At 48.7% G+C, this 24,009-nt stretch overlaps 2 protein-coding genes across 2 annotated transcripts; one reads left to right on the plus strand and one right to left on the minus strand.

Moving 5' to 3' along the window:
• Window positions 1–1,216: 1,216 nt before the first annotated feature.
• Window positions 1,217–11,543, minus strand: LOC311375937 (lysosomal acid phosphatase-like; the record flags this gene model as incomplete). Its single annotated transcript, XM_084490943.1, has 11 exons — window positions 11,341–11,543; window positions 7,837–7,932; window positions 7,610–7,696; window positions 7,018–7,078; window positions 5,113–5,204; window positions 4,721–4,819; window positions 4,418–4,507; window positions 3,341–3,424; window positions 2,688–2,736; window positions 2,211–2,299; window positions 1,217–1,327 (listed from the first exon to the last, which is right to left on the minus strand). Exons 1-11 carry the CDS (start codon window positions 11,431–11,433, stop codon window positions 1,217–1,219), a joined length of 951 nt encoding a protein of 316 aa, XP_084347069.1. The 5' UTR covers window positions 11,434–11,543.
• Window positions 11,544–19,167: 7,624 nt separating this feature from the next.
• Window positions 19,168–23,014, plus strand: LOC311375938 (insulin receptor substrate 2-like; the record flags this gene model as incomplete). The annotated part of the gene is made up of 2 exons (XM_084490944.1): window positions 19,168–22,145; window positions 22,372–23,014. The coding sequence occupies exons 1-2, from the start codon at window positions 19,321–19,323 to the stop codon at window positions 23,012–23,014; spliced, it is 3,468 nt and encodes a 1,155-aa protein (XP_084347070.1). The 5' UTR covers window positions 19,168–19,320.
• Between the last annotated feature and the right edge of the window lie 995 nt (window positions 23,015–24,009).

Genomic DNA, 24,009 nt, shown 5'->3' on the forward strand with positions numbered 1-24,009 from the left:
AGCAGGATTTGCCATTGCATTGTTGTTGACACTGAAAGGTTGCTTCAACAACGATCAGTGTCTAGCCCGGCATTTGACACGTTTTTTCCAGACATTTATTAGCAGCATAGTTTAGTTTATTTGTTCAGAGTTTCGTGGACAGCCCCCTTTGATTAACTGTACAGTAAAAGGAGCAGCTTTAGCCTATTTGGCTCGTTTCCAGCTGTAGTCCCCGGCCAGTTGTCACTAGGCAACCTAAAATACATAAGCGCTGCTGTGGTAGTGCGTCTAAACATTCACACATCTCAATAGTGGTTTATATAGTTTGAAGTATATACATTTCGAAGTTAGAAAGATATTGGATATCAATCAGATATTCACACCGAACGACAGTGTGGGTCTGAAGCTGGGAACTAACGACGTGATCACCGGTAGGAGTGTGTGTGTCTAGCGATGCAAGTTATATCTGCGCATAGGGACGGTCGGGCAGCAGCACTCCTCTCTATAGAGCCTTCGGTGCGTCAATATTCATACACAATAGGCGAATTACAAAAAGGACCCTGCCCTAAGCAATAGCCTAACTAAAACGCAATTAACCCTGCTATGAACCCGGCCGTCTAGAAGCGTTTCCCGCTAGCTCCACTACGGTAAAAAGCAGGGTAAACAAAAAAAAAGCGTGGCCAGTGGCACTCCGGTGGGGGTGACGTGCACATGGACCGTGTATAATCCAGGTTAAACCTACTTTCCATGTGAGCACATTGGTGGAAACTATGGCAGACTTAAAAAAAATAATAATAATGATTGAAGGGTACTTATGTCGTCTCTATCATTAGTCTATAGGCCATAATTATTTAAAACGGAGCAGGACTCGTCCGAGTTGGCAAATTGCATATTAGACACACAGAATTTGTAGGCTAGACGAGGTCATGTGCTGTCATACGCGCAACAATGACTGCTTTCACCAGCAGCTCAGCTTTTATGTCGTAGTTAATTGCATTTTTAACACAAATCTACCGTCTTAAACCGTATACCCCGGTGAAATATGAAGGAATGAAAAAATGGATAACACTCAAAACGAATGTGCCGCGTGTGTGTGTGTGTGTGTATATGTATATGTATATGTATATGTGTGTGTGTGTGTGTGTGTGTGTGTGTGTGTGTGTGTGTGTGTGTGTGTGTGTGTGTGTGTGTGTGTGTGTGTGTGTGTGTGTGTGTGTGTGTGTGTTGTGTTGACGTCTCACCCGTTGTCCTCCCTGTAGAGCTCGATCATGTGACAGGAGGCGTAGGGGGGCTGGATGCCGTTGAACACATTCATGCTGGACTGCAGCGCCACCACCGTAGTGTCATGCTGTAGCGGGGACACACACACACACACACACACACACACACACACACACACACACACACACACACACACACACACACACACACACACACACACACACACACACACACACACACACACACACACACACACACACACACACACCTTTAGTTTTGCTTCTCTAATGCCAAAATCACACTACGGGTTAGGCCTGGGCAATAAAACAATCAATTATCGTATCGTGATAGACCTTTGATCAATATCAATATAAAAACACGTTCAATATATATACAGATAAGAGACTGGACCACCGAATCTAGCAGCTGGGTTTGTTACACAAACACGGTTCCGTACTTATTTACAATATTTGAGTGTTTTTCATTGTTGTATCGACATTGGAGTATTTATCAATGAAGAACAGTGGATGGTCATGTTAAGCTTTAAACAGAAGTGCTTAAATCCAGCACGGTAATTCTGAGTCTTTTTAGGTCATTAAAATGATCAATAGTTATCGATATCGATCAATATGATCAAGTTATATCGTGATATGTCTTTTAGCCATATCGCCCACGCCTACTACGGGTTACACGTTGCATCTTTCCTAAATCCTGTCCAAGCAGAGCAGCTCACATCCAATGGAGAACAAATCTATCTGTTTACACACTAGCCCATTTCTATAGGACTAGATCAGGAGTTTTACATTGTGTAAATACAGTTTCCAAGGCTACGGGAGTGTGGCCAAGGAGTGGGCTGACATATATCAGGGGTTGTTGGCCTATTACACGTGCCATAATTTTTTCCACCTTTATTTTGGTCTCAGCGAACAGGCCACCGTTTATTAAACACATCAAAGAAGCATGCTGCCCACTTCAGGGCCGATGAGGTCACGACACGACAGCGGCCTCACCGCTGAGAGCATCGTCATCTTGAGGGGCTCGTTGGCGTTGGCCTCCGCCCTCTTGGAGAGGCTCTTCACTATCTCCCCCAGCAACACACCTGGATCAGAAAATAAAAAAAATCTAATTAGACGGTTTGATCAATTGTCGGGAAACCGATCTTGCGGCTCTCTGTGACGGCGAGTCAAAGGAGTAAGAGGAGTCATTTCCACTGGCCATGTCGCTTGTTGAACAATTTTGAACCCTTGCAGGTTTTTAATCACGTTTGTCTTCTGTTGTGGTGTGATGCAGCCACGCGGCCACAAGGGGGCGACATGAGCAAACACTCCATAACCAGATCAGAGCAGTGACAACCACTGTATCGGGACTCCCTCTTCTTTCTCAATAAAACTAATTAGAACTATTAGCTAGCCACAGCGACGGCTAAGCAAGGACTTTTTCACAATCCTTGGCTCATTTGCATCACACACACACACACACACACTCACCTCCCTGCAGCCTGCACTTCTCCTGGTGCTTGTAGACGCCAAACATGATCTGTGAGTGAAAAGGTTCATTACACAAGACATCGCCACGTGTCACAATTACATTTCACCGCCCATTCATTTTCATGTCAAACCATCAAGTGATAAAAATTGATGCCACACCTAAAATTATCATGTATTACAAAGTAGTGAATCTACCAGTGTGTTGAGGAATGCATTTCAGTTACAACGATTTTCATAAAAAATGTATCCATGTTATTAGCAAGAAAAATGACTATCCTGACACACATTCTTTTTTTTTTTATCTTGCCCGACACCACAACATTCTGACCTCGTTACACAACTGCTACAGCTGAAAAGTTACGCTCAACAGTTTTCTGAGAGGCCGGTGGACATAGCGTGGGGGTACTGCTGGTAACCTTGAGGCTCGGTCGCGTTTTATCTCAGAATGTCCAACGAACTTTAGCTTTAACTGTCAAACTGATATTTAATTTAAAGTTCAACTTTAAAGTTTAAAGTTCAAATTCAAAACTTTGTGTTATCCCCCCCCCCCCCCCAAAAAAAGAAACCTAATTGTGCACCTCCCAGGCCTAGTTTCACTTCTTGGTTCCCAGCCAACCACAGGGGATATTACAGGGCCACGCTTCTGCACAAACCTGGAATCCAAAGTCCTTCAGTATCTTCAGCTTCTCCATGACGTCTGTAGTCACCCACGGTGGAGCGGTGAGGTTGTGGCGCGACTGGATGGGGACACACACACACACACACACACAGATTGGTGTGTGCATCTTTTCTAAAATTTTGGAACAGAGTCAATCGGTCTGTTTTAGTGCGTTCTTGTAAAAAGCCTCATCGGTAGTAGGACTCACACACACACACACACACCCCTCTCGCTCTCTCGGTGCGGTTTCAGTTCCGTATATAACGTATATAAATCGTTCAATTATTTTGCTGAGCTCATTAGAAAAAGCCAAATATGTGGTGTATATGTGGGGTGTTAATTTGTCAAGCGCAGGAACATACCTTGTCAGGCTAGGTCTTTTGTGAATGATTTTGCATTCAATTGAGATCAAGCCTTGCCATGTCCTTTGACATGAGATTTCAATGTTCCATCATGTTATAGGACGCCATGTTGATGGTCCAAAGGTAACTTTAAGCATGCCACCTCTTTTCTAATCATGAGCATTTTCCCCACCGTATGCATCTTTGATTGGCTGTTGCTAATCCATGGTGGAACATATAACGTGTATTCATGTTTTTGTATTGTAATGGTCATATGGCGATCTTAAACATAAAATAAAAAAAAAAGTAAAAATACAACATAAAAGTTCTTCTATTAACACAAGCCTTCAGAGGTTCGCACTTCTGCTTTCTGGAGCGTTGCTTGTGTCTGGGGACACCACCCACTCCTGTTCATAATTTATCTTACTTTAATCTCAAAAGGTTAACTCGCGTAGCGCATGACACGGTTACTTTAGAGAATGTCTGTACTTTCACATAGGGACTCGTTATCTGTGGTTCCCTCGAAACAAAACGTTATTGACTAACGTACAGCATAAAAGAGGATCTGTCCTTTTGTGGTTGTGGTCGAGAGCGAGACACAGAGATCCTCCCTGGTACAGTAGATGAGCTCATGTGGGCTTCAGACTTCAGGGTATTTTTGCAGACTTTCGCGAAACACCCAAACCAGTAGCGCGCATGCGTGTGTGTGTGTGTGCGTGCGTTGTTCTCACCTCGCAGAAGAGCGTGTCATAGACGCTCCACACCGTCTCCACGTTGGTGTTGTTCTGACCCGTCTTGTTCTGCACCATTTCCATAAAGTCCTGAAAACAGAAACACAATCACGTTTGTTATTAACGGTGCAAGGCGCGCCCAGCGCCCTCTGTAGCCCGGCTATATTGTCTTCGCTCACATCGTACAGCTTTTTGAAATGCAAAAAAAAAGTCTAAACAAATTGTTTTTGCAGGGGGTCCGTGTGCTTGAGCCTTCAGAGCTTGTGAGCGATGGGGGGGGGGGGGGGTTCAGGGGAGGGTTACCCAGAACTTGGTGGTCATGTTGATGAACTCTGGGCTGTTCTCCGTCTCGGCCATCAGCTGCTTGTAGCGCGGGCAGTTATTCGTCGGGAACGACAGCAGCTACACACGGGAGGGGGGGGTAGACGTTCAGATGAAGTACACTTTATTTCTGCTGGCCAACACGCCGAAAACAAAACGATGACATGCAAAACGTACAACGGAGCAAAAATCAAATCGATGAGAACCAAAAGATAGAAAATAAATAACAGACTAAAGACGAAAGAGAAAACTCGACACACACATTTGGTTTGTGTGTCTAAAGCCGCGTTCACACCAAAGGGCTTTTAGAGATGGAGAAATAAGAAAAGTCTCAAGGTCGATTGCCCCAAGCCACCCATCCACCAGGCGCTTACATTCTCTTGGTCCTGGGGAACGGTGTGGATCGGTATGGGCTGCCACTTCAGGTCTGGGTTGAAGACCTGTTGACCGCTGGGGGGGTAGAGAGCTGTTGGGAACGGAAACGGAATAATGGAATAATGCTTAATGATCGTGGTCATAAAGTAAAACACTGTATTGCAGATGAAAAGCCATCTAGTGTGTGTTACTTAGTGGTGCCAAGGATTGATTCTGGTCCTAAATGATAGTCATTATACATCACTGGTTTAAATGTAAAACAAACTTTTTAAACCCTGTCTTGCAGATGAAAAGTCATGTAGTGGGTGACATATTGGTGCTATGGATTAATCCTTGTTTAAATCGTAATTACACGCAAAGTGTAAAAGATGTGATGTATATATATGGCCTCAAATGGCCATCTATGGGTTAAACCGGGCTACTGCATGAGTTACCCGTTATTGGCTGTTTAGGGTCACCAGGTAACATCAATCAAACATTCTGGCTACACCCCCGCCCCCTAATCTGGTTGCAGCGAGTAGAGACGGCGAAAGCCTGAATCGAGACATTAGCCCACAGGAAGTTGTAAATAAGTCGATCAGAAGTTGGGGAGATTAAATTTAGTCGGCAGGGGAGGTTTTCCTGGTTTAATGGAGAATGCTTTTGTGTGCCTTTTTTGGTCAGTTGCAGTAGCTGGCCTCCTGGTTTTAGGCCAAATCACACAAAAACAAAAAGGTCAAGCAATTTGTCTTTCTGATTGAGTCAGGGTGAGGAGGGTTGCGGGGCAACCTGGAACCAATTTCAACCAATCTGAATAGAAACGGCCAATTGTTCCCCAGAGATCATGCTTATCCATTTTTGCTTTATCTCTTTGAGTTCTGTGAAGGGTTGCCAAACTGTCACATGTTTTACTTTTATGTGCTACTAACAAAGTATTTCATGAAACCATTTAGCTTTAACTTTTCGGTTTTAAGTAAAAGTCATAACTCAGGACATGTATTTGAATAACACAAAAGAAATGGACTCTAGTGTAGAGTCCGGCATCCTCATTTCACCATGGCAAAGGTAATGCGGTTGCCCTTGTGATTTCCGGCTTAGGTTACATTTCTGAAGACTTAACGGAACCCACTTCCCTTTTTCCTTCCCCACTGTGATATACACTTGTCCGCGTGATAACCCTTCCCCTCGCCTGAGGACTGAATCAGCAAACTGAATCAGCAAAAAGAATCAAGGTTTTTGAGGAGGCGCACGTTCACTTATCTCCCGCCCTTATTGCGAGACACATGAATGCATACCTGCCACTTGTTAGGACATGAAGGATCGCGAATTAAAACACTTTTAAAAACAATTCTAAATGCTTTCAAAAATACATATATACTGTATATATCCTAAATTGCTCTACAAAGACAAATAGCAGTTATTTACATTTTTGGGGAAAGTAGACCCTCAAACAACCTTTTTCAATCTGGCTTTTTTTTCTTTTTTTTAAACAACGCAAGATGTTGTGCGTTTTTGTATTTTGTCCGCAAGCTCTCGTCTTCAAAGTGTGAGTACCGTGGTGCAATGTCATAGTGTACCACCCACCCTTTTAGCCCTTTTTGGGTCTAAACTGGAACTTAAGTGGGCCGTGTTAACTGCCCCTCTCAAGACCTCCGTTTTGTATCGTGACACGGTGCTGCTGGAGCAGAGCATGGTGGCACAGAGCCAACCAACGCCTTGTTTGGGGGGGGGGAACCCTGATAGAGGGCAATGGATCTTTATTTTGGCTGGCCCTGACGCGACCTAGGAAATCATTACCCCACATCCACATAATAAACGGTCACAGTCTTGAGCCCTGGTGGTTCAATGGTCGTTTACTTAAAGTAGGAGTACGACTCCTACTAGTACAAATACTGCTGTGTTCGTGGAAGGACAGGCGCTCCTACCTGCGAGGTTGGCCTCCGCGCTCATCAAGGTGCGGTCGTAGTCTGTACTGCGAACATGCAGCTGAAAACCAAACGGAAGGATGGATGGATGGATGGAAATTTTAAAAAAAGGAACAAGGAATAGAGAGGTTATGGACTTCACTTGTACCCGACCCTGAATCCCCGCCCACTGCTCCGAGATTCAGGATTTACGAATTAAATCATGAAGTGAAACTAAATACAAAATGTCAAAATGACGATCAGGCTAGCTATGCATCTCAAAAATATAGCGTTTAAAGTGTTGACTTGACACGTATAGCAGTTCGTTGTGGCTTAGTTTCACTTCGTTTGACTTTCCAGAAACCACGACAACCTCAAACACCCTTAAACACCCTTACATTTTTTATGCATTCGACTTAAGTTAAGTCTAATGCTCGCCCTGGTAATTGTTTCAAGTTCAATTTAAAATCAAGCTTTTTGGTTTGTCGTTAAAACATCCACTGAAGAGAACGGTTGGGTGTGATGAAACGTGTCACGACCAAAATCAGTCCACACAGGAAGGTTTGCTGGAGGGGTAGACCGATGCAGTGGTGTATCGTAAAAAACGGCTCACCTCGCGACGGTCGTACGTTTCGTTCAGAAACCCGTTGTATCGCCCCCGGAGGAACTGGCCCAGGTTATAGTGTTGTCTCATGCCCTCCTGACCACAGAAACACAAGACAGACAGACAGACACAAGAACCATCCAAATTAGTCACTGACCTGCCCCAGAGTTGCCATTAGCAAGGTTATCAAAAGTCAGCGCATGACTTTGCCCAAGTCCCCGTTTCTGTAAGCTCACCTGCGACAGTTGGCCAAAGCCTTGTGGCCACGCGCTCTCTTGGTAGGGGTCCATAGGGTACGCCTTGACTGGCGATCTGTCGCCATGGCGAAACAGCTGACCGATAGGAAGGTGGCGATCGGAGGGAAGCACCGTGAAGAGACAAAAGATGGAGACAGGTGGCTGCGTTAGCGGTCAATTACCGACATAGGGCTATGGAAAGCCAACAGGGCCTTCATTCAATTCACTTTTGCACACATCAGGAAACTGATGTCATTGATGCAGCCATAGCATACATCTTTGCAGATATAGATGTTAAAACAGCAATACAACAAACATTAAGGTGGCCGGTGCATTTATTTATCAGAGGAAAAGACATGTGCTGTGTTTGACGTTCTTCGGTCTGGATTCGGGAAGAGAATCTGATTGGCTGAATGTGATGTCTGTCAGGGCATGGCTTCAAATCCACAGTCTGATGGAGGCACAAGGCCAGTCTTGTGACATGGACTGTAAAGACAGGCCACGGTAAGGTTTCTATTTCATAGAAAGCTATAATGGTTATTATTAGGACAGCACTGATAGCTCCAAGGTCAATGACGGCTCTGGAAACAGGCAGCGATTGAAGGACCCCGCAAGGATGTTGATCTTCAACATCACACTCATGACATGATCACCCTGGTCTTGTGAGCTCACTATAGGTTTCCCTCTGCAGACCAGTCGGCACCCACTCACTCAGTGGGAGGGAGTTTCAGCTCATGATACAAGGAACCCCACAGATTGCACATACTTAAAGAGAAACTATTGTGAAACCGGAGGACAGTGTTGCAAAACGACAGAGCACTCTAAACTTTTGTATGAAATAGACCAAACAAAACTGGACAGAAATATGCACGGAAGGCTACTCCCGAAGGAAAGTATGTTTTTGCCTTACTTCCAACCAGATTCAAGAGTGAAGACAAGAAAAGGGGCATTTACACATCAGTTGATCAATTTCTCAAGTGTAGCGGATGGATAGAAACCTGTGTCTGGCACGGAGGAGGATTTAATCAACTAAAAGTGGGGGTCAGAGACCGGGATCTGTTGATGTTAATACCAAACCACTCAGTTGCTCCATTGATTAATTGCTTTAGGAACAAAAGGGGGTTAGATGCAGCACTTGCAGGGAGGAGAATGAGAACAGGATGAAGGTGAAACATATGAATCAACTTTAACTGGAGAAAGGGATGGGACAGGGAGGGGCGTCAGGGCAGGGAAAAGATGTCTTCAACTTACAGTGGTGGTCAGAGACAGGACTCTGACAGGGACGGGGGAAATACAATACAATACAACTTTATTAATCCCCCGCTAAACAAAATGCTAAAGAAGACAAGACAAACAGAACAAACAACAACAAATAGGGCAAACAAAATAGACGGTATAAACAGTATAAAATATAAATTATACATTATAAAAAAGTGTAAAGTATAAAGTGTAAATTGTAAATTATAAAGTGGCTAAGTTCCAGAATTTTTAATTATAAAGTTCCAGATGAAGTGGCTTAGTAAAGTAGAGGCGAAACCATATCTGACTGCTTAACAATAAATACAATCCTCAACCAGTGAGTGTCTCTTAGTTATTCAATTAGATTGGCCAGAGTTTTTGGAACAATGCAATGCCCATGTGTGAAAATCACTTTCTGCCGAGCCAAAGACACACTTGATATTCATGAGGCAAACTTAAATAGCTGGATGGTCTCACAAATCTACTGCAATACTGAGCATCCTATGAAGCATATCACCTCATCAAACACACCACCTACCTAGGCCGGACCCCATTGTACGCGGTATCTGGTGAAATCTTTGAGAACAATACGGCAGAAAGTCAAATTCACGTCTGACCCACTTTTGTGGGATTTGTTTCAACTTAAGAACATGCATTCTAACCTGATTGAAGTCTGTAACATGACGGTTGAGATAAGGACAGCCAATCGGATCAGGGGCATGTATTCAAACGGCCTGTTCCAACTCACTTCGTCCAATGGCATAACCCTTAAGTGACCCAGCACTATTATCAATAGTGCTGTTGGGTCATTTCAGGACCATTATGCAAAGCATAACTATTATAGGTTGTGTGTTGAGTCAATATGGAGCTACAAATCCTTCATCAGCATGATCCACGAAAGTTGTCATGCAAATGTTCAAATGTGTGCAGTGGTGATAATCAACTGGGACACGTTGTGACCTTTTAAAGAGACACGAAGCAGTTAAGCCTGACAATTGTGGTAGGACTCGAAACCCCCATTGCACGTTTATGAGCTACATCCAACATGCCATAGTCAGAAAATAAATGTAGAGATGTTTGAAACATTTTTTTTTTCCCCCATGTATTCCACAGGACTGAAATGATAGATTTCACAACATTTTCACCTGCAATGTCAATGCCGACATGTAGCTTAATAGTAAAGGCTTGACCTTAGCTTACAAATGGTACGGGGGGGTTTCAATTACTATGACTTTACCTAATTACCAATTACCGTTTAGGAAACAATCATTCGTTTTAACGAGACATGACCATCGAGGCCGGATGGATTGATATTTTGTCACTTCCCATCGACTCTTGACAAGATAATAGTATGATGGTAAATGTTAAACGTACCAGACCATCCCTTCTGGAGGAATCAGACAGACAATGAAAAACGTTACGCATGTATCGTAGGACATACTGCAGGAATAAGGGTGCATCAGTGGTGCGCTTTTCTTACAGTGCAATATGGGTATTCAGTAGTGCAGTATGTGGGGAACCGGAATTGTTGTTTTGGACAACCTTACAAAATGGTGACACCCTAAGTAGTCCACAAGTGCACCGACCCTTGACAGTTTGTGCATTCAGTTCAGAGAGAGCAGGAACGCAACAGGGTAAGGCATGTCAGGTGTTTCACCTGTTTGTATGCATCTTAAATAGTGTGTGGTGACCCCTATCCGGGTCACTGGAACCCGGGTCCTCTTCTCCCTTCACATGATCATTGGAAAAGCCAATATCTACAGAGAAACAGGCGTATTTTATCTTTGTGACGGTGTGTTTCTTCTTGGGTGCCACTTGAGTTCTTTTGCTACAAAAGCTGGCAGTGAAAATGTGTTGGCCTCAAACGGTCAGAGCAAGCATACCCGAGTGGCAGCGTCTAAGCCTGTATGTCAATTGTCGTTGTAAACACTTCATTCCATTCGTGTAATGGACCGTGGGCCCTTCTCCTTACTTCATTCTGCCCTGTCAAACGGCCTGGCAACAAAAAACTGGACTGACAACAAAAAATAATGCATGGTATTGCTGGCAACAAAAAAATCCATTGCATTTTTGACTACAGGTTTTACATGTGTATATATATCCATTAATTTCCAATTAATTTGGGGTTGGAAATTGATTGATCAAACCAAATTAAAGAGAGACATTATAAAGCCCGACAGACAGACGGACGCATGTCCATACATATGCAGTGAGATGTTGTTGTTGTATACGTCTTGTCTCATGTAACACTCCAGCAACACTCACCACAGTCACGTAGACCAGCTGTCTGTCTGCAGCCGCCTGGTCCACAGCGGAGGAGCCCAGAGCCAGGAGTACCAGCACCGCGCCGGGCAACATGGTCGCTGTGCGGAACGACCAGTCGCTGTTTAGTACCGTGTAGTATTGCCTTTGTTTACGTTACAACCAGCGGTTAGCCTGTGTTTTCGCTTCTGAGCGCTCCGCTTGGTTCCGCCGTAAAAAAAATAAAAAAAACCCACACAGGCGGAAGTACGGTGGCGACGAGCGAGAGTGTCACGTGGCCGCCGTCAGCCAATAGGAGGGCTTCGTTGTGCTGACCAGCTGAACAGAGAGGTCGACTACATAAACAACCAAGAAAGAGCGTTAAAGGGGCAGTTTTTTTAATGGGGTGATAAGGTTGATTATGATATCGTAATTAACTCCTTGTGCGCTACAAGTCCTTCCAAATCCGTGGTTTGTACTGGCAAGTGTGCACGTTTACACTTTAAAGGTGAGCAAACAATGAACCGTTTCTCTATTCAGTTATGAATATATAATATATACAATATACTAATGACTGAATTGTCACTCGTGTTGGGTTAGTTAAAAAAAAGTAAAGTAAATTTTATAGGCTAAGATTTATAAGTAATATAGTTATTTATTATAAAAAATAATATAGTTATATATACACACACATAAGCGTTAGGTAAGGTTTCGTCCACTAACTGATGAAGCACCTTGTGGTGCATTATTGTCACCACTTGAGGCCAGTATTGGACCGCATTTGACGGTTCATTCTATATCGGAAGGAACTTTACTATGACATTTCCTTTGAGTCAATATTAAATAAATATATATGGCTATGAAATAAGAACAGAGATCAATAAATTAGGCAATACATTTTTATTTATTTTAAAAAGGTAGTTTTCAAAATGAATACTTTATTTTATTAATTTATTTCAGGGGACTTTTAATTCATAATTTCCATCTAGTATATTCAAATGAGTGTGGCATGTTGTCCCGGAAATAGTAAATTGAGATAGTAAGCTGACACTGTATATATATATATATATATATATATATATATATATGTTACACACAGCATACAACATATTGACCCATTACACAAAAGAGTAATATATTGTTTAACACTAAGAGTTTGATTCATATTTTGTCTACAAAGTTTTAAACATACATCCCATTATGCCATTATGCAAATCTTCTGTTAAACCTGCTGATGTTTTGCTTAGTGAAAACAACTATACACGTGTGTGCGCACACACACACACACACACACACACACACACACACACACACACACACACACACACACACACAAACACAAACACAAACACACACACACTGACTCACTCACTGACTCACTCACTCACTCACTCACTCACTCACTTGCACCCACCCACCCCCTCACTCACTCACCCACTCACACACACCCACACCATGCAAACGCAAGCCATAATAATGGTTAAAAGCCATAAAGATAACTGCAATTGAAAGTCCACACGCTAATAGCATTAGAAGGAGGAGCTGATCCCACATGTTTGTTCATGGAGACAGTACAGCCATAGGGAAGTGATGGCCTGAAGACCACATTTCAACACTTCCTTAGCTGTGATGGAGCACATTTCACAATGGAACAATGTCCAGACTTCCGCACCCAGATGACTTGTTGTTGTCGTGTGAGTTTTAGTGATGGGTCGTTCGCGACAAATCAGTTCGAACGAACGACTCTTCGACAAGAACGAACCGACCTGATTCCCCGTTTCAGTTCGTCTCGTTCGTCTCATTCGTATCGTTCGTTCTCCGAGACTCAACTCCCAGACCCACCCACTAGTCGCTGACGCTCTGACTCGCAAGTCGCTGTTCGTTCGCTGAATGTGTCAGTGGTGGGTGGTGAAAGGAACTTATGTTAATGTTGTATTGTTGTGTTGATTGATGATCGTTTGCACCATTGCACGACCGTGATTCGTTTGAGAATGAGAACGAGGGAGGAGATGAGCCTGACCTACTCACCGCTACCGGAAACGTGACTGAACGATTCGAACAATTCGAACGATTCGAACTGACCGATGCAAACTGAGTCAAGCAAACGAATCATGAAATCCATCACTAGTGAGCTTGAGGACCCCTTGGTACCCAGCATCCTGGGGTCTCAAGTCATGGTGCATGGTCAGTGAGACTCCCACTAACACATGATGGTGGGAGCCACCCGCCAAATCTAACTCTGAAGTCAATTAGTTGATTATTATTTTACATTAAGTGTGAAACTTGGACGTTTGTGTTTTGGGTCTGCAAGTGTGAGTGGGCGGGACTAAGGGTTAGACCAATAAAAACACTATATTCTGTTTCATAACTATGACCAATTTTGGAATATGTCACAGTACAGGACTGTACAATAACTGGTTGCTTATTACATTTCAACCAATTTTTTGTTATTTTAAATTGTTTCATCCATCGGATCTGCTAAAGCTCATCAAACCAGGGATTATTTTTCTCTCTGAATAAATTAGATTTGCGGGGGGGGGGGGGGGGGGGAGAAAAAAAACAAAAAAACATGACGCCGTCCATTCTGAAAAACGTACTATGACGCAGGTGGGACTCGGTCCAAAGATGAGTCCATGTGTGGTGATAGTAAAGGGGGGGCTAAGTCCGTACATAGAGCATATCCCTTCCTGAAGAGCATAATACCCACTGCCGCTAATCCTCCGCTGGGACCCTGGGGGGAGGATGGCATATGCATGGCCTCCCCCTGGCCGATGCATGGCCGTGGGTGACCTTTCATCTAGATATGGCTAGCGTCGACCCCAGAGGCAGTAGAGAGAGGGCCGCGATCACACAGCAGCACTTGCTTTGCAGTAAGCAGGTTAACTGCTAAGTGCTAAAGGCTAAGAGCTAAGTGGTAAGAGGGGTTTTGGGTTTAAGCTGCTTGGGTCAATCTAGCCACTACTAGTGGAACCCCAAAGTCCCCCAAAACTGACAAGCTTGTGGTTCGCCGTTGAAAATGACTTGACACAAAACGTAATGTATTATTAACCTTAGCAGCTGTGTATTTACTGCAAGGGCATGATCAAATTCAGGGGGAAATTGTAGATGGGAGCAACAGTTTAGCGTCTCGCTTGTATCTAAGGCTGCTGAAGTATTTCTGGCCAAGCTTATAATCACTGGCATTCCTTGAATACCTGAATGTGTCAACACCGTAGACCCCAGTTAGGGTCAACTAGGAACACGCTTTTCAAAGGGTCTTCCTTATTTCCGCTGGATTTTTCGGGGGAGAATAAAATATTGATTTCCTAGTTTTACACACACTCTTGATTACGCTGGAATGGTTTCAGGTGATAGGATACAGTGACGACATACATTGAACTGATGAGAACACTAGTTGCCCTAATTGCTCCTGACGAGCTGGCTGTTGCCCTGCGTGGATGACTCTGCCGTCGGTGTGTGAATGTGTGCATGAACGGGTGAATGTCAGTCACACTGTAAAGCACTTTTGATAAAAGCGCTATATGAATGAGGAACATTTACCATATAAAAGAGGACCATTTCAAATGAGTGACACACCCCTTAGGATACCGCAGCGGTTACAGTGTTTGACTCCAGGCTGAAAGGTTCTGTGCTTAATCCCCGCTGTCTGAGGTTTACCTACTGCGGGTACCCATGAGCAAGATGTCTCTCTTCCATGAGCAAGATCACACAGTAGGATGTCACTAAGGAGCAGGTGTTCCTATACTTTCTCATGTCGTTACCTCCCATGTGGAGGTTTGGCTAGGATGGACACCAAATATTTCATGCTATTAAATGAGTGAAACGTTGACATTAGCGTGTTGAAATGTTAGCCAATCAGCAAAGTCCGTTCCCTGATTCCCCTACTGCCACAACCCAATTATGGGTCACAGCCCACCGTTTGAAAACCCCGGCCTTACAGTGACATTGTGTATAGCTGACCCCTCGGCAAACTCTCTGGTTCCCCCAGTTCAGCGAAAACAATGCAAGCCCAACATATCTCGTTGGTAGTTACGTAGGAGGAAAAATAATCCTCCTATGTGACTACCAACGAGATCTCCAATCTAAACAACACAACAGTCCAAAACTACCCATATGAACAGTCGATAGGGGGCTAAAGCGTTCATATGGGTTTGCTTTGGACAACCTATACCAACGACGATGTTCTGTTGTTTAGGTCGGAGGGCCGGCCGTAACCGCAGGCTTGTCCTGCGTTCCCGTGTCAGTAAGTTGACCGGCAGGGCGTGACCTCAGCTAACCTGTGTCCACCAAATCTGCTTTGTTTACAGTAGGAGCGAAAAGCAGATTAGCCCTGTGTGGATGAAGGGGCCCGGTGCCGCTGCGCCTACTCACACACGCTCCACTGTTACGGCGTGCAGTGTGAGCCTGAAACGTAGGACTGGAAGCGCATAACGCCGCTGCGGCTTTGCTGCCTTGTAAGCTAATGCTACGTAGCGTTATGTGATCGTTTGGCGCTTTCACGCCGCTGACGTACTTGGATGTTTTTCTCGTGGGGGGGGGGGGGGGGGGGGGGGGCTGTGCGCGCGTGGTTACGTGTGTGTTTTTCGTGTGTGGGTGTGTTTCATTCAAGATGGGATTATGTAAATCGAGCCTGCATGCAACCTAAACAGGATGTGATCGTTTAAGGCCTAATAATAGTTCCACGTCGACGCAACGCAAGGGAGGTTTAGGGTCCATGCGTCCAACGCCAGGGCCTGACGTGCGCCTCCCGAAAAATTGTAACCTTGCCTCGAGGAGACGCAGAAGCAAGGGCTGTGATTGGTCCGCTCATTACCGACGCAGAACCAAAGCAGGTTGGCGCCTGCGTCGGAGCGTCCGCGTGGTTGTTGCGTTGCGCTGACGTGGGGCCATAACTGAGCCTTTACTGATTGTGAGCTAGCTGGCTGTGTTCTCCTCGGCGGACCATTGAGTCACTTGCTCTCTCACGCATACACTTGCATAAACACACACACACACACACACACACACACACACTCTCTCTACACTACTTTTAACGTGCCACATGCCACGTCGTACTTCGCGTTATCATCCCAGACACAAAACACATGTATCGTTATCAGTGACAAGAAGTACATTCTGGACAATGTGTGGCAAAGGGAGGGCATACAAACACAAATCAAGTCCACCTTTAGCAGGCCGCGGACGACCATGTGTTCCTCGGCCCAACTCGAGACAAGGTTATTCACACCCTTGGTTTAAGTTTAGGGTTCGTTCAAGTTGTGGTGTGGTTCAAAATAAACAACACATGTTTCAAAATATAAATACATATGTGTGTGCGTCCCTCTCTCCCAAAGCATTTGAGCAGAACACAACAAAATGCCGTCTTTCACTTCCCCTAAATCTCCCATCACTTCCTCGTAAACAGAAAAAGTGTTGTAAAACTGTTATGTTACTCAAATGTTGCGTAACTACGTCCTGGAAGACTCCCGTGTTGTTTGGAATAGGTGTTATTCAGACACATAATAAACATGAGTCATCATCTTGCTTTCTGATCCTTGATGGCTCAGATCCAAACTTCCATCAGTAACCATGGTAATAAAATCTGGGGCCAAAACCGCGGTAGCAGGCGGGACCTTTCAGCTCAAATTTGATCTGTTTACACACTACTCTAGTTTGTCAAAGAGTTTTTCAAAGTAAAAGTCTCTTCTGTACCAATTTCAGCTAAACCCAAACAAAAACAGCCCTTCAACACTGGCCTTTGTCTCTGAGGGCCCTGGTGTTTGCCAGGGTGCTGGGCCCTCTCCCGACGGATGCCTGTGAACCCTAATCCTCCACACCAGAGGTGTTGGGCCCCTTTGTTTTCGTAGATGATTCAGATTAAAGGGAAGCAGCTTATGCTTGTGAAAACACACGCTTATCTGTCTCGATTTGACCTTATCTGCGGCAAATTAACACTCGTGGCAAAACAGCTAAACTGGGAGACAAACAGCTACACGCAACCACACACACACACACACACACACACACACACACACATGCTAAAGATGCTGAGCATTTTGCTTTCTATTCAAATCTGTTATTGTGTTATTGTCGACTTTGGATAGAAGTGTCAGCTTAGTATAAAATAGTATTATTGCCACATAGTGTTCACATACAAGTCATTGTTTCTGGTATGTTGGCACGTATATAAAGTGTAAATGTAAAAGTGCTTAATTATATAAACGTTTTCACATACAAGGCATTTCTTTCTGGTATGTTACAAATATAAGTACCAAATTCACAAATACAACACAGAATGGAATATACACAATACAGTACATAATATATGGCTAAAAATAACAACCAAAGTAGGAAAAGGAAAAGGCAAGAAGACATATACTGTTAAAGAAAATATAGAAGAAGGTTCCATTTAGCTTTTATTTATTTATAAATAAAGACACTTTTAACCAAATCCAACAATAACACAATTTAATAGAATAAAAAAGGCAGCCCACACACAAATCCTATTTCCACACAAATTAAATTCACAGAGGTGGGTGGAACTCGGATGTTTCTCTGAAGATCATTACCAATCAACATGTTTGGTCGCTTATTGTGGCCCTGTACGTAATGAACCGCCCTATGAGCTCACACGGCGACCAACATCAGCGGGATAGATCACTCATCAATGGGATCACTGAGGGACACATTGAACGATCAGCTGGCCGTGATTACCCAGATGATCTGACCAACAGATGTCACTGTAGCTTTAGTGTTACGCCCCCCCTGCCACCGATAATGATAATGCCGCTACCGTTGCTGCAAAGATAATCTACACGCATTGGGGTCATTTGTTTTCTTCTTCTCCGTGAGTTAGATTTAGCCTTGCCACGTCTTTCCATCGATGTGACATAAGGCTTGGGGTGTTGTGCAACCGAGTCGGGGGCACCCGAGAGGTAGCGCAGTGCGAAGCCGTTTCTGTTTTGCTGCTCGCACTGTGCCTTTCACGCTGCTGACGTACTTGGATGTTTTTCTCGGGGGGAGGGGGGGGAGGGGGGCTGTGCGTGCGTGGTTACGTGTGTGTGCGTGCGTGTGTTTCATTCAAAATGGGATTATGTAAATCGAGCCCGCGTGCAACCTAAGCAGGAAGGCTGCCCCCCCGCTCCTCCGTTTGAATTTGAACCTGCATCGCTTTTAAACCAAGACAACGAAGCAGAAATTGAAAAGGGAGACCACGTATGGCCATAAAGTTGAGTTTAAAACATGCAAATACGAGCAGGACGATAGGAATCCCCCACGCATATAAAAATAGGTCGACGCGCAGGTTATGTAATAAGTGAGGGACGAGTTGTTTACTTGTTATTGTCGTTGAAACGTAGCCTGTTTTTTTTTTTTGCAATGGATGAATGTTATTTATACCAATGCAATATTCTGAACGTATATACATTTGAATTCCTTGTTGTTGACTCTGCAGATCCGTGCATTCCTCGATAGGGAACAGTGTGGAAAATATGGGAGTCGGATTCATTACTGTTTACAGTAACCGCCTGATGATAAGCAGTTCTCCTCTGCCGCAGGTTTTCCCTTCAAATTGAATTTAAATACAATAACACATATTTAACAAGTGGTGTCATCGCGAGACTGGGTCGATGGGCGGGTCCTCCCGCGCCGCGATAGGCCGGCGCTCCCCGTCGCTCACCTCTCTCCGGCCAATGAGCACAATGAGTTGAGGGCGAGCCACGAGATTGGTAGGGAAGGCTCTCCCAGGCTGCAACGCCTTTAATGACTGTGTTTTTTTTCTGCTGCTTTTTTTAGAGCCAGCCGAGGCTGAGTGTAGCAACGTCACATGTTGTTTTCCTCAAACGCTCGCAGTGAGCCGTCATGTTCATCCATCGCTGCGGTCCGGAACGACGCGCATCCCGAATATAGTTTGTTTCACACGGTTTATTTCGTGTTTCGCTTTTTTTGAAGAAGATAGTATAAGAAGTTCCACGCCTGGTAAAAGGTAAACGTTGGGCAACAACAACAACAACAACAACAACAAAAATGGCAAGTCCTCCCGCGACGGGTGGACACCTGTTTACGAACAACGTCAAAAAGTGCGGATACCTTCGCAAGCAGAAGCACGGCCACCGACGGTTCTTCGTGCTGCGGGAGCACGGCGACTGCTCTCCCGCGAGACTCGAGTACTACGAGAGCGAGAAGAAATGGAAGAACAAGTCCGCCGCAAAACGGATCATAACTTTAGACTCGTGCCTGTGCGTCAACAAGCGGGCGGACGCCAAGCACAAGCACCTCATCGCCCTGTACACCAAGGACGAGTACTTCGCCGTGGCGGCCGAGAACGAGAAGGAGCAGGAGTGCTGGTACGGGGTCCTGTCGGAGCTCATCACCGAGGGCAAGATGTTCGACAGCCCCGCGTCCACGTCATCGCTGGTGGGCTTCGAGGAGGCGAGCTATGGGCTCGTCACGCCCGCCACCTCCGTGTACAGGGAGGTATGGCAGGTCAACTTGAAATCTAAAGGACTGGGTCAGATCAAGAACCTGACCGGGGTGTACCGACTGTGTTTGTCCAGTCGCACCATCAGCTTCGTGAAAATAAACTCTGACGTGGCGGCTGTCAGTTTGCAGCTCATGAATATCCGACGATGCGGCCACTCGGATACTTTCTTCTTCATCGAAGTGGGCCGTTCCGCCGTCACGGGCCCCGGGGAGTTCTGGATGCAGGCGGAGGACTCCGTGGTGGCGCAGAACATCCACGAGACCATCCTGGAGGCGATGAAGGCGATGAAAGAGCTCTCGGAATTCCGACCCCGTAGCAAGAGCCAGTCCGCCAGCACCAACCCCATCTCCGTCCCCACGCGACGCAACCTCAACAACCTCCCCCCGAGCCAAACGGGCCTGGTGCGGAGGTCCAGGACCGACAGCGTCGCCGCCACGTCCCCGGGCCGCAAGTTCACGTCCTGTCGCATCCGCACGGCCAGCGAGGGCGACGGGGGCATGACCCGCCCGGTGTCCATGTCCATCTCCCTGGGCGAGAGCCCGACCAGCCCCCACTGCGGGCCCTCCCACTTGATCCGCTCCCAGACCCTGAGCAGCGGCCGGACGTGCCGCATGCTGGACTCCTCCAACCTGCACCACAGCCGCTCCATGCCCGTCTCGCACTCCCCGTTGGCGGGCTCCAGCCCCATCAGCATGTCCCCGTGCCGGGGCGCGGCGGCGGCGGCGGCGTCCGCCATCAACGCCTCCGCCGGTGACGCCTCCACCACCCCCGACCTCAGGGCCCGCCGGCCCTTCAGCTGCAGCGGCTCCATCTCGGGCTCCCTGAGTGACACGGGCTTCATCCTGGGCGAGGAGTACGGCTGCAGCCCCGGCGACCCCCGCTTCCTGCCGCTGGGCCGCAGCGACACGCCCGACTCCCTGTGCAGCAGCACGCCGCCGTCCCGGGAGCCCGGCGAGCCCCTCTGCGGGTACATGATGATGGAGGGCACGGGCCCCCGCGGCGGCGGCGGCGGCCGGGGGCCCTTCGCCGATGGCGACGACAAGGCGTACCGGAAGCGCACGTACTCCCTGACCACGCCGCGGCAGCACCGGCCGGTGGCGCCGGCGCTCTCCTCGGCCTCGCTGGACGAGTACACGCTGATGCGCATGGCGGCCACGCAGGAGCAGCACTCTGCGTCGCCCAAGCTGTCCTACCCGGAGGACTACGGCGCCGTGGTGATCGGGCCGTCGCCGCCGTCGTCGTCGTCGTCGCCGCCGCGCAGCCTCGACGACGGTCACCGCGGCAACAACAACAACAACCGCAGCCACCGCGAGGACGGCGAGGACGGCGCCTACGTGCCCATGACGCCGGGCGGCGCCGTGGCGCGGGCCGACGGCAAGGCGGACGCCTACATGCCCATGAGCCCCATGTGCGTGTCGGCGCCCAAGCTGATCGTCAACCCCCGGGCGCACGCCGGAAATAACGGCGGCGGCAACGGCGGTAGCGGTTCGTCGGAGGACTGCGGCTACATGCGCATGTGGCGCGGCTCCATGGACAGCCCGGACGGGCGCGGCGGCGGTGGCCAGGCGGGCCCGCCGGGCGGCGAGTACATGAACATGTCGCCGGGCAACCCGCCCCCGCAGACGCCGCCCGACTACTACTGCCTGGGCCCGCTGCCGGGCGCCACGGCGGCGACGGGTAGGGGCCCGCAGACCCCCCGGGCCAGGGATGGAGACGCCGACGGCGGCGGTAGCAGCAGCCAATACGTCCTGATGAGCCCGCAGAGTCAGCGGCCGCGCGGGGGAGGGGGAGGAGGAGGAGGAGGAGGAGGAGAGGCGGACTACTACGCCGTGATGCAGCCGGCCGGCGCCCCGGGCTCCCAGGGGTCCCCGGCGCCCTCGCCGGCGCGGCAGGGCCGCCCCGCCGACGGTGGCGGCCAGGCGTTCCGGGCGCGGCCGGGCCGGCCCAACCGGCTGGCGCTGGACTCCATGCGGACGCTGCCCAGCATGAACGAGCACCCGGCGGCGGCGGCCGGCGAGCCCCGCAGCCCCGGGGAGTACATCAACATCGACTTTGGCGGCGGCTGCCCGCGCTCGCCGTCGGCGTCGTCGTCGGCGTCGGCCGCGGGCGGGGCCCCGTCGGGGCCGCGGCGCACCCCGCTGTCGGACTACATGAACCTGGAGCTGGGCGCGCGCTCGCCCCGGGAGGCGGCGGAGGCCGGGCTGCCGCAGCTGGACGAGCTCCCCGAGGCGTCCATGTGCCCCTTCCAGGAGGGCGGCGGCGCGGCCTACCGACGGGACGGCGGCGGCGAGGGCAAGGGCGAGTACACGGAGATGACCTTCGGCCCGCCGGGCCCCCCCCCGCAGGCCGCCCGGCCGACCCCCGCAGCGTGAGTCGCCTTAGCGCCAAACGCTATCAGCCTCCCGGGGCTGATAACGCTGACGTTTATGTTGGCCATAAAGTCGCTTGTTTGTTTACTCTTAAAGTATTTGTTGACTTGTCAACAACTTGTAGTTGTCGTCCCGTTGTGAAATCCAGTCCATCTCTAGAATGTGTTTTTTGTTTTTGAGATGCCAAACCTAACTTTTACCCATAACCCCCCCCGCCCCCCCCAGGGTCCCGAGCTGCAGCGGCGGCGACCGGAGCCTCTCCATGGAGGACCCCCGGATGCCGGAGGTCCTGGGCGCCTTCCTGCTGGGCTCCCCGCCCCCCACCTCGGACCCTGACCGCGCCGCCAAGGTGATCCGCGCCAACCCCCAGGGCCGGCGGCGCCACAGCTCGGAGACCTTCTCGTCCACGGCCACCGTCACGCCCGTCCCGCCCTCCTTCGCCGCCGCCACCAGTGGCGCCGGCAGCGCCCTCCGGCGGCACAGCTCCGTGGAGAACGTGTCGTCGCGGAGCAGCGAGGGCTCCGACGACGAGTGCGGCAGCCCCCCCGGCGGCCTGCCCGCCACGTTTGCGGCGGCGGCGGCCAGCGGCGGCGGCGGCGGAGGCTTCCACCAGGGCGGGCTCAGCAGCTACATGGCTCTGAACCTGCTGGAGAAGAACGCCGGCGCCGAGAAGCTCAAGGACGCCGGCGCCTTCAAAGCGGCCAACAGCTGCAAGGGCGGGGTCAGTGGATTACACGCCGCCGCCTACGTCTGTCTGGGCTTCAAGGAGACCGCCACCACCGCACAAGGTGAGGGTTCGTTAACGCAACGTGTGCACGTAACGTGGTTTTGTTCTTTTGTGCCCAAAGCGCTTTACAATATCGCCTGACATTCACCCGTTCACGCACACATTCACACACACACACACACACACACACACACACAGACGGCGCTGTCAGCCACGCAGGGCTAAAGCCCAGCACGTCGGGAACAGTCGGGGGTCTCCCTACAGGGACACCTCGACACTCAACAGCTAGGAGGAGCCGGGGATTGAACCGGCAACCTTGCTGGTTTACTGCAGCCCACTCACTCCTCTAATTGGCGCGGTTCAATCAGTCCTACTTCAGCTCCTTTCCATGGTTTAGCTTTAGCTTCTTTCCATGGTTTAGCTTCACCCCTCCTGAGCTGCCGCCGCCCCCCCCCCCCCCTTGACTACAGTAGTTTCCACTTTGCGAAGCTTCTAGAAAAAACGCCACCGCCCCCCCCCCCACTCCTCTTCAGACCCGAGACCTGTTTCAGGGGGAAGTGGAGAGAGCGAGGGAAGATACCGTGGCACCACACAGATGGCGACGAAAAGCCTAAGCGTGGGTTGTGTGCAAAGCAGCCAGGCGCCTCACTTCCTCTATTCCTCTTTGTTTACACATTTCAAAGCACGTCCGTTGGTGGCGTTGCCCCCCCCCCCCCCCCAATCCCCCCCCCCCCCCCACCCCGAGTTGTCAGGGGCCCACACCACGTCACCAGGGGGGCCTGGCGCGTGCCTAGGACCCCTACAAGCCCGGGCAGTGGCGGGACGTCCCGGCACTGGCAACCAGCAGCTGCGTTTAAGTCTTAAGAAGGTCACTCATCTCATCCCCACCCCCCCCCTAGACGCAGTGTTTTACCTTTTGTCTTGTGCCGGTTTTTACAGGGCGTGAACTGGGATCGGTATTAGATTGTTTTGTGAATGATTATTATTATTATGAGTGTGTTTTACATTGCCGGGATGAATATCGTGGGCACCGCCAGCGAGAGTAAACATCGGCAGGAACTTTGAAGCAGAGGGGTGGGGGGGGGGGGGGGGGGGGGGGTGAGACGAGGCAGTGCGTGCGTGCGTGGAGCTGCTTG

Source organism: Micromesistius poutassou (assembly GCF_964030765.1).
Source record: "Micromesistius poutassou genome assembly, contig: SCAFFOLD_4200, whole genome shotgun sequence".
Taxonomy (NCBI): domain Eukaryota; kingdom Metazoa; phylum Chordata; class Actinopteri; order Gadiformes; family Gadidae; genus Micromesistius; species Micromesistius poutassou.